The sequence below is a fragment of the Uncinocarpus reesii genome, genomic scaffold (assembly GCF_000003515.1).
Source record: "Uncinocarpus reesii 1704 scaffold_4 genomic scaffold, whole genome shotgun sequence".
In the NCBI taxonomy this organism is placed as follows: Eukaryota; Fungi; Ascomycota; class Eurotiomycetes; order Onygenales; family Onygenaceae; genus Uncinocarpus; species Uncinocarpus reesii.
In genome coordinates this window covers 1,970,381-1,981,064 of record NW_003052497.1, presented here as the reverse complement: position 1 = coordinate 1,981,064, position 10,684 = coordinate 1,970,381, and the positions used below count along the sequence as shown (strand labels likewise).

The window sequence follows — 10,684 nt, the reverse complement described above, 5'->3', positions numbered from 1 at the left end:
CTTCTCGGCCCCCAACGCCAATATCCCCCAAGCAGGAACGTCAATGTCAGCACCAATGTGGTTGCTCCAACTCCATCATGAAAGCGCTGCAGAATTTACGGATCTCATTGTCGGATTTTCCCTTTGGATCAAAGTCGGCGCCACTTTGCCGCCTCCCATGTTCACTGCCAGCGGGTGTAAGTTTTGGATGCCTAAACGCCGGATCTTCACAACTTACAGCCAGTGAGTGCGTTCTTGAAGATTTGTTCGAAAGCCAAAGGAACTTGAGAATGGACATGTTCACGGTAGGATGGAAGCGAAGACCGCCCTTGTACGGGCCCAATGCGGAGTTGAACTGAACGCGGTAACCGCGGTTGACCTCAAGCTGATTGCAATTGATTAGAGACCACGAAAAAAAAAGAAGAACCACGGACGGATCAAGCTCACCTCTCCCTTGTCATTTTCCCAGGTAACGCGGAACTGGATGGTACGCTCGGGAATAGAGGCGACCAGAAGGGCCTTGCGATACTCCGGATGCTTCTCAAACAGAGTAGAATTGTCGAGGGAGAAAGCCAATTCTACACAATCACGAGTTTGGAAATGATTAGCTCTTGTCCGATCACTACTGTCAGGGACACAATGCGCATGTTTCCCGCTCGATGACAAGTTTCAAAGGTCGGGTTGTGGCCGGGGAACACAGGAGGGGAGTGCAGGGTAAGACAAACCTTTATAAGCCTGTTCAAATTCCGGTTCGATGGGAAGGTGAGACATGACTGCGACTGGGATCTTTTGGTGTCAAATGTGCGCGTTGAAGGAAAAAGGAATGGGAGGTTGGTGTGAAGAGGGGAGCGATGGAAGAAAAAGAGAAGATGCCGAAATCTGAGGTGAAGGAAATGATCTCAGAGATGGGGCAAAAAAAACAAGCTTTGGGTGCGTGTGCAGATCCAAGTCGCGTGCTTCTCCCACTGGAACGAAGGCCTCTGGATGAGCAGACGGTATTGTCTCGAGATGAGAGGGGCGAGAGAGGAGAGAGAGAGCGAGAGAGAGACAGAGAGAGAGAGAGAGAGAGGCAGGGAGCTGGAGGGACGGGGACAAGGTACAAGTACTTTTTGGCGCTTCCTGCTGGATTTTTGACCTGTTCCTCTTTCCGCAGCTTTTGACTAATTTGGCTGATTATCTATCTCCCGAGTTTCATTGGGATAATTCGCGTATGTACTACTAGTTCCGGGCTGACAACCGTTCGGTCGGCCCCCCCTCCAAAGCTCCAAACTGCCATTTACTTATCGTGTGGCTCAATCGGCTCTTTGTTCTCCGCTCCCTCCTCTGGAAACGAGGGCAGCGTTTGCTTTGTCGTTGCCCTCGTCGTGTGCTTGCCACAAAGCTTGAGGGAAAAGCTCTTCCTTTTTGCTTCTTATCAGTGGAGCGGGATCTGGGATTGCCTATCTATGCATATGTGGCCGCGGTGAAGCTTATTTTAGCCCGCGTGGGTAACAGTGGGCGTCTGCTGGTGTGTTCCTCGGAAGCAAAAGGGGGAAAGAAAAAGAACGCAGCAGACGAGTGCTGTCTACTCTACAATTGAATGCCAGTTCCAAGCGACGATTATTTGCTAGCGAAAGCTCTCCGTGCACCTTGCAGCGAGCGTTTCTTCGAGACTTTTTTTCCCCTCCCCTGTTCGGAGCTGTGACTGGGATTCGGGCAAGCTGATGACGTAGGTAACTAACTGGGTAGCTCAATGCACGATGCAGCAGCGAAAGAAGCGCAGATTCCAGCAGAACAGCAAGATTTCAACTGCGACTGCTGGTCTCTCTTCCTTTCAAATTGATCTGGAATATATTCCGTCTGTTCACCACTTCACATTGGGCTGAGCCTCCTTGACAAAATCTCACTACTAACAAGATGCAAATGACTAACAAAGCCACCCATCCAGTCCGATCACGGAACCCTATCCGTTAGTTACTTAATCCCATTATATGATTCTCCGGCTGAGTAATAACAATAAAGCAAAGATAACAGCGTTCTCTCCGGCCCGGCGATCTCGGTAAACCGGTTCCAATCCGGGATCTCACGATGCGCTCTCATAGGCTGGCCTTATGGAGAGCTCCATGGGAAGTCAATGGAGGGGGCGCCATCGGTTTAGCCTTTTTTTCTAGAAATATTTTGTTTTCGGGAGGGATCGGAAGGAGGATGATTGTGGTTGATGAGGGACTTTGTGTGATCTATCGCCTCTGATGGTCAAAGAATGAAATGGTGAGACTGCGACATTTTTTTCATTTTCTCCGACGACGATAAGGTTGTTTCCAGCCAGTCGCACGCTGCTCCCAAAAGACGCTTACCTGGTGCTTTTTCAAGCACATATTTCCTTTGTAGGCAACTTTGCACGGCATATATTCAAGAAGCAGACCCGTTCCGAAATCTCCCTTCGCCCCCCCGCCACGAAAGATAGCTAAAAAAGACCGTAGCAGGCACCAAGTTCTCTTCCGCCCCTCTCTCCCATGGCGGACGTCCCGCCTCTTTAAAGAAAGCTAGCCGGCGCGGCTAAGAAGCCTTTTCCGCTTTAGTCCCGGCTGCTAGTAATGGGGCCGCAACCCGACCAAGCTCATCTGCTGTTCTCCCTGAGCAAGTACATCAAGCATATCTGTCTCTCCATTCCGCCAATGTGGTCCTGCTACTGAAGGAAAAAGGGTCTCCTCACGTTTAAGAGGTATTGAGCATATGCCGTTGAGCACATACCGGCTGAAGCCTGCACCTCCAAACGTATAACAATGTATCCCACCACATGAGCTCGTCGGAACTCCTGTCTAGCCCCCTGTTTTCGCCCTATGAGAACAGCAGGTGCTAAATGTTAGGAACTTATTAGGACCCAAAACAGGTCGCAAGCATGATTTCTGTTCAGAGTTAGCTGGAATCAACCCTATTCGCCTAGTTAAGCTCCCTAACAGGGTACTTTAGTGACTTACCAGGGTATCAGAGATCGAAAGTGAATCTATTCTAAGTCCTTGTTGATATCCCCTAGATAGATTCACTAATATAACTGTATCCTGGGGTCCCGAGAAAGTTAAATATAGATCAGATACCGGATCGAAAGAAGGGAATAGCCCAATGCTGGGACAAGGAGCTGCGCGTTACCGCATTACTCTATATTTATTGGGGGCCAGCTAAGGAGCTCACCTCCATCGCCATGCACTGACTATTATAACTACTGTTAGGGTATCTTGCAGACAAGGGCAAGAAAATAATTTCCAACACGGCATCATTATTTACCATCGCATCAAGTTCTTTTCAAACCCTGCCTCCACTCTTTGAACGCTTTCGCAAATGTAACTTCTTTTCTCTTGTTCCCTCCAAACCCTTCAGCGGTGTAGCTATCCAAAGAGTCGTCCGTATTTTGCTTAGGACTATGTATAGGGCCCAAATTTATAATTGGCACCATGCTAGGCCTCCCATGCGCGCAATGGAATGGAAAAACGCACTTGGCTAAGTTGGCAATCAAGTCCCTACACTCACTTTTGCTCAGCACATCATTAAACATGATCGCTGATCGACAAGCACGGGAATTCAACATATCAACTATTCCACGTGGACAGTGGGATATCGCTTGAGGCCAATGCGGAGAGTCATCACCTGGGTTCTCCGGCTTCTCCAAGGTTGCGGACGATAAGTGTTTCGGTCTACAAATCAACTCTCCGTCTTTGTGTCCCCAAATCTCAGAACGGAGCATGTCAATTGCAAGCTTAGGCTCAACTCTGCATCGTTCTGAAATGAGAGCTGGAAGGGCAGTTACCTCCACAGTGGCATGCTGGGACGAATCGGCCTTCGATACGGAATAACAGCAACCCCAGGAGGCAAAGTAATCGTACTGTGATTTAAATAGCCGCGCTTCTTCAGTCGAGACCCTGAAGCGTATTGGCGTCGGGAGTGAAGTGGTATCCACGGGACATAAAGGCGACGAGCCACATAAATCGCCAAATAGTCGCTCTGTATGAACCCGTTCGTCTGCGGCATGCTGGTCTACAAGAACTAAGATTTCTTGGGGATTTGTGTTATCGTTTGGATACTCAACCATCTTCAACAGTAGAAACTTGTTGTCTATCTGTGCAATCATTTGCGCTCTGGCAAGTCCCGATTTTGTTAGCCGGCTACTAAACGAGGAAGACATCATGTTTTCGAAGTTTAAACTTCTTGGAAACTTGCAGAAGAATCTGGTGTCGTTGTGGTCGAGGTGACTCAATATAACGGGTTTCACTGATGGTATGGGCCGTTCTGACAAGCCGAAAACTGTATTCTTCCACGTCTCAAGGACAGAGTCGAGCCACGGAGTGGGGGCGGAAACCCGCGATTCATCGGGACTAGTGGCTGCGGGCGATCGTAGAGTTGGATTTAAAGAACGAAAGGGAATAGGCTTATCACCCTTCGATGACAAGGTAAGTCCGGTCCGCTCATTGATATACAGAATCTCCATGGTGACGGGGTTCGTCCATTGAATAACGTTGTCTTTAGAACTTTGCTGGATCGTATCAACTCCCATGTCCGTAGGGCACGGGGTTTGTTCCTCCAATGGTGCATTGGCTGCATGGCAGCTTGGTGACTCGCTGGGGACTCGCGGTTGCATAAACATTGGAGCCGAGAGCGAGGACGTAGGGCGAGAGCCCTCATCCATAACCGACTCCGCAGGTGTTTGGTCCAGAGGAGTGGTTGATATAGCTTTTTGACGTGGTAACCCGGAGCATATTTGCTCTTCGATATCGGTACTGCTTCCAGCTTTAATCCTCGTCCAATGTGTAAAATCTCCACGTGGACAACTGGGAGCGGTGCTGCGGTTCCCAAAACAGCTGGGGAGCCTGATTTTGGGATTCAGAAATTCCTCTTTGACAAACAAACTGGATTCCGCCTCACTCGAATGAGAAATAACTGCAGTACAACTTTTGGCTCTTTTCCCAGGATTGGCTTCTTTGTCGGTCGACTTTGATATCTCTCGAGGCCTCTTCTCACGTCTCTGATATCGGGTTCGTGAGAAATGATATTGTTCAAGAAACTGATGGATCATAGCAACGACAACGTTGAGAATTCCCTCGAGTGATTTTTCGGAGGATAAGGAACTGCTTTTCTCGTTAATTATAGAGTCTTCTCCCTCCAAATCTATCCGAACATAGAACATTGGCCATCTATTTATTCCCTTGGTTTTTGTTTCATACGTTATCTCAGCCGATGGACCTTTTGCTTGCTGGATGTCTTTCAAATTTAGGTTTTGCAGTTCCTCAGCAATTCCTGGGGTGTTAGTCTCTTTTAAACCGAAGTTGGACGCTGCAAATAGTCGATTGATTTCGTTATATATGATGTTCGCATTGGATTGTTGGTTGAGAGGGTTTATTCCGAAGGATATGAATTGTACCTGTTTAGTTGGGCTGGCTGTAAGCGATATAGCAGACCGTACCGAAATACCAGGTGCTTGGGCTGAGGCCGTCACCCAAGATTTTGATTCCGCGGGAGAGATGTACCCAACCTGGGAGAGAATTGAACGTATTCGAGAGGTATCCGGGATACCTTCGTCGCGAGAGCTTCCCGGCTGTTGTATTGGTTGACCCGGTTTCTCTTTACGGCCTCTAACTATCAATTTTCGGGGTTTTGAAGCTTCTTCAAGGACAAGCTTGACCATTCGCTGTGACGCAATAAGCAAGCCGGTCAATAGCCTTCTTAATTCATCCCATTCCCTGTCTATTCCTTCGTCTTTTTGAAGGGTCAAGGCGCGATGCTTAACTCGAACGGGTAGATTACCAAACAAATCGGTTACCGTAACCTTTGTGCCATGTTCAGACGTAAATTCATGCTGTGCTGGAGCGGGACAAAGTCTAGATATCGCGGTTGAATGGTGATACGTAACAGAATTGGTTGAGCTATAGGAGCCAATACGAGAAGTGATAGTGACCAATGCAAGCGATATCAAGGACGAAAGAAAAATGCCCTTGTGGCCGTATACTTCCTGTGGACAATCAAACTTGGAGGTGTCTGCATGCAAAGCGTTAATTGAGACGTCTTGACTGGAGGAGTTTGTCTGATATTGCTTACGATGTAACTTCCCTAGGTTTCCCTTTTCCCCAAATTCGAATGCTGGGATACCGGTACCATCGTCTTCAACTGTGCAGCCGCCCTTTTGGAAGTCCACGGTTATGGTTATTGTTTGAGCATCTGCATCCAGGGAGTTCTTGACTAGCCCCAAAATGGCGCCGTTCAAACTGGTGATAGAAGTAGAAGATTCGATTTGTGCAGCGACCTTTGAGGGCAGAGGTTGTATAGAACCAGTGTGAGGCGCCATGATATACCCAGTGTCAGAATAATCTCCGGTATTAAGGAGGGGCCAGGGCTCCGCTGAGTGTCCATGGAGTTGCAGACATGAAATCGGCTCACGTATTGGCAGCTGATAGAAGCAGAGGTTTCTCAACAGCAGGAATGATACCAAGCCGCAGCGCTTCTCATCCCATGGCGGTCGAGTTTGAGCTATCAAAACGAGGTACACCCTCAAGGTCGGGACGTCAAGCCACCCAAGATATCTCAAAAAGGGCAAGGCAGCTATCCAAAGAATGGGCAGCTACACGAACAAGGCTGCGCCAGCCTTCTCACAGCATCCGTGGCGTCGTCTTCGCGAGCGTCGTGATGGAGGAAGCCGTGACAGTCTGGGCCCCTGACTAAGCAGCCTCGCCTATCGGGATTGCGCAATACGAATCGACATCATCATCACCGCCATCAAGACCGCAGCAGTCCACTGTCTTCAGTCTGATGCTTCCGATTAGAAGGGAATTCCATCCGCGAGGGCAATAACTGCTATCCTGCACGTATCCCTGCTGTGTCTTGATGCCGCATTCAGCTCCCCACAATCCCCAAGGTCTGGCCACTAGCGCTCAGCGTCGGCTTATCTGCGTATCCTAGCCGAATCTTTAATTTGCTGGTCTTTAACTGAAACGCGGCTTTTGTCCCTGTCAACTCGCGACCTGTCTTTCCAAGTCTTCTCTCCTGGACCTCGTTTCTTTGGACAGCTGTGCTCAGCGAACGACCTGGATGACCAAGATGGCGACCGCAGAGGCGCCGTCCAGACCTCATGGTGCGTATAGACTTGCGACTGCGGCCCCTCCCTGAGATATTTAGATGCTAACCTGTGCTTTCAGATCGCCATGGCCGTCGGCACCCGTTTGCAAACTGGATGAAGCGGCTCGCGAATCTCAAAAGCTCATCATCCTCTGGCCTTCATTCGAATTCGTCAAACCACAAACACCAGAGCAGTACTACAACGGCGAAGGGCAAGAAGAGTGCTCGAAATAATCCCTATCCGCTGTCTGGAAATGTCTATTCACCAGGTGTAGAACGCACCAACGGGCATCTTTCCTTCTCAGAACCAGCAAATAGTTTACATCGCAGTGACTTCTCGCATTCGGATTCTAATATTGGGGAGAATGAGCAGATATCACCGATGACCGGCCGAAAATCCGCTGCGCCGACTCTGTCCACGAATGGTGATACTATACTATCAGACGCGGCTTATTCAAAGGCGGGGACATCGGCGACTGCTGGAGGGGGTAGAAGCTGTCGTGGGGGTGGAGAGGGCAGCACCTTTTCATCCCCTGCTCCGTCTGTTCGGTCACTTACTACTACTCTCACCACTGTGCAATCAGGCGCTCCGAATCATTACATTACAGGCGGAGTACATTCTACGACGCAGGGTGGGAGCCAGCAAACTGTTCAGTTCTCGCACCAGTTTCCAACCACCCCGGTTTCCGCTATCCCGCCGCACATCACCCAGCAACCGACTACGTATGTAACGGCGACAGCAAATAACCTTCTTACTGATAATGCATCTGTACTTACACTCGCGTCTTCATCGAAACGCCGCCGGCGGAACTCGCTAGACACGAATGCGTCCATTCGCGCCCTTGCGCCATCGTCGATTTTCAGCGGTAGTCGTGAAAGCCTACCTCTAAGTGTTTTAAGTGGAAATATGGGAAGTGTCAACACCGCTGCGGGAGGAGCAGAATTCCCAAACACTGCTTCCAGCACATTGACTCGAGGCGGGCTGGTGGGCGGCGAGCGTGCCAGCGTATATTCCGCTTCCGGCGCTGGGGTGGCGGATCGGGGAAGTATTCGCAGCGGACTACAGTCCCACCATGTGCGGAATGACAGTGCTACGGGAAGTATTGGTGGCATCACAGCGAATTCTTATCTTCCCAATGCTCAGGGTAGGGTCAGCCGACGGGGCTCCGGATGGGGCGAGATACCCGACTCCGAACCTAACGAAGTCGACGAAGATTCAACCACAACCGGAAACGGGGAGATGGTCGATTCTAAGGGACAAGAGAAGTCTAATAATTGATCGTTTTTGAAATGATATGATTTATGATACCCTTATTTTTCAATGGATATATGGCAGGTGGAGATGCGGCCCATGATCTTTGTATTTGTCGTTCTTCCGCGCATCGGTGCAATATTGGCTTTTCATTGTTCAGTTTTACTTTGTCGCTTTTACTGGTCCTCTTTCGTATGTCTGTACATACATATCCTTTCTGGCTCGTCTTTGAAACCCCGGTGGCTTTATTATTATTTAGACCCAACCGCAGCAATAATGAACTGCATCTTTTCTGAAAAAGTCCTCCTTAATCATCAGGTGTCGTTTTAGGTTTGGTTTCCCCGCAGGAGAAAGATATAACCAGCTGCTTTCCCCACCAGTGCGGCAACATGGCTTTTCGAGCTCGGCATGACGGGTTCTGCGAGCAAAAGGGCCCGGATGGTTTGATTCAGCTTCACTCGCCCGAGTAGCGCGAGAGTGCCTGTTCCCTGGGGTCCTTCATCCAAATTGACGTGTAAGCTATGTACGGCCCTTCTGTTCCGGCTTACATTCTCACCTGTCATCGCAAACTGTTTACTGACCCGTGCCATGGCAGAAATCAAAGTAAGCGATGAGGTACTTGCGTCTGTCAAGGACAAAGTCATCGTCCTGACCGGTAAGTCAGCAGCAACGTGCTTTCCCCCCTTCTGCCAGGCCCGGCGTGATTTGAGGATCTAACGCTTTCCATCTTCCCAGGAGGAGCAAACGGAATCGGTGCTGCGACCGTTACTAGCCTGTTTCGCGCTGGAGCGCACGTTTTCTACTGCGACTGGGACGCGAAGAATGGCAATGCACTAGGCGAACTCCTGCGATCAACGGCACAACCGGGAAATGGCTCGTTATCGTTTATGAGAGTTAACGTTACTGATTACGAAGCACAGTTGGACTTGTTTGACGCTGCATTCAAGAAACATGGTAGAATCGATATGGCGATTTACTGCGCCGGTATCACGGATGTTCGAGGGTGGCTGGATGCGGAAGATCTGAATCTGGAAAGTGTGCGAAAGGTTAGTCGAACGGTGGATCTTTATGCGTATCAGATGATACCCTTGCTAAAACACATGCGTGATCCAGGTCCCTAAACCATTAGCCAACGTCATTGATGTCAACCTCACTGGGTGCCTTTACTTTTGCCGCATAGCGCTGGCATATCTGAGAGAAGACTCCACTACGCATAACAGTCCCAAATCGCTCACTTTCATATCCTCAGTGGCGGGATTCAAGGAGACTCCTGGTGTTATCGCATACTCCGCAAGCAAACACGGAGTCATCGGAATCATGCGCTCCCTCCGCATGGGAAGCATTCCAGATTTCAACGTCCGAGTAAATGCAGTTTGCCCCTGGGCGACAGATACCCAGATCTTCAAAGGCATAGCTGACGTCTGGAGAAATGATGATCTACCTTTTAACACGCCGGAGGATGTTGCGCGCATAATTCAACAAGTAGCAGCAGATCCCCAAGTGCACGGCAAGGCGGTTTTCGTAGGCGGCGGAAGGGGTTTTGATATTGAAGAGGGTATTGATCGGCTTGAGCCTGAGTGGTTAGGAGAGGACCAAGCGAGAGAATTGAACAGGGGACAGCGGACGCTCGGAAGGGTATTCCTCCCCCAGCCCTGCCCAGTCTTCTTTGCTTCGTTTTACACTCTTTTTCCTTTTTCTCGGGGGGAGAACTTTTGCTGACCTTGTCTTCTTTAATAGGGAACCGGCTGGGGAACGGTAGATCTAACCAAAGCATAACAATCCCCTTCAACAGCCTCGGGGCGGCGCAAGTGTATTGATAGTGGTTAGAAAGGGATATTAGGGCTTAGGGCTAGATTGATAAGATAAGGGCTGACTGTCACGTGGCTGAGCTTCTTGCTTAAAGTTTACCGGGGCTTAATGACCAATCAAAGGGCAGAATTGGCGGTTGCTCTCGAGTCATCGGGAAGAAACAAAGCGCTCAGTATAATTCCGGTCTTTTCACTTTTGAAGGATATCAATCGGCCTGTTCTTTGTATACTATCAGGGAAAGATAAATACGATTATCTAGTTGGATTAGAACCCCAAACATTGAATCCCTGATGGCGTTCACCATCAAAGTCCCCTGTTCATCGGCCAACATCGGGCCCGGTTTCGATGTCATCGGTATGCTGGCTTAAAATAACCTCCGCATTGCCAATTGAAAAAAAAAAGACGAGAAGGGGTTTGCCTAACTAATGCCGAAACTCCAGGCCTTGCGCTCTCGATCTACCTCGAACTCCATGTCACGCCGCCCTCCTCCTCCAACAAACCCAAGCTAAACTGCTCCATCTCATACGAGGGCGAGGGCGCTGATGAAGTCAGCCTCGACCCCGAAGT

The 10,684-nt window shown here is 49.6% G+C and overlaps 4 protein-coding genes across 4 annotated transcripts in view; 2 read left to right on the top strand and 2 right to left on the bottom strand.

Moving 5' to 3' along the window:
• The window catches only part of UREG_06801 (NADP-specific glutamate dehydrogenase), a gene marked incomplete at both ends in the record, with an annotated part of 1,734 nt that extends 984 nt beyond the window's left edge, over nt 1-750 (bottom strand). The window contains 3 exons of the mRNA XM_002583788.1: nt 218-364; nt 427-557; nt 705-750. Of these exons, the coding sequence (XP_002583834.1) occupies nt 218-364; nt 427-557; nt 705-750 (324 nt within the window). The remainder of the gene's footprint in view (nt 1-217; nt 365-426; nt 558-704) is intronic.
• A 2,508-nt stretch (nt 751-3,258) lies between these two features.
• UREG_06800 (uncharacterized protein) lies at nt 3,259-6,289 on the bottom strand (the record flags this gene model as incomplete). Its single annotated transcript, XM_002583787.1, has 2 exons — nt 3,259-3,341; nt 3,484-6,289. The coding sequence occupies 2 exons, from the start codon at nt 6,287-6,289 to the stop codon at nt 3,259-3,261; spliced, it is 2,889 nt and encodes a 962-aa protein (XP_002583833.1).
• A 749-nt stretch (nt 6,290-7,038) lies between these two features.
• UREG_06799 (uncharacterized protein) lies at nt 7,039-8,335 on the top strand (the record flags this gene model as incomplete). The annotated part of the gene is made up of 2 exons (XM_002583786.1): nt 7,039-7,072; nt 7,137-8,335. The coding sequence occupies 2 exons, from the start codon at nt 7,039-7,041 to the stop codon at nt 8,333-8,335; spliced, it is 1,233 nt and encodes a 410-aa protein (XP_002583832.1).
• Nucleotides 8,336-8,896: 561 nt separating this feature from the next.
• Nucleotides 8,897-10,084, top strand: UREG_06798 (uncharacterized protein; the record flags this gene model as incomplete). The annotated part of the gene is made up of 4 exons (XM_002583785.1): nt 8,897-8,963; nt 9,044-9,354; nt 9,422-9,943; nt 10,046-10,084. The coding sequence occupies 4 exons, from the start codon at nt 8,897-8,899 to the stop codon at nt 10,082-10,084; spliced, it is 939 nt and encodes a 312-aa protein (XP_002583831.1).
• Between the last annotated feature and the right edge of the window lie 600 nt (nt 10,085-10,684).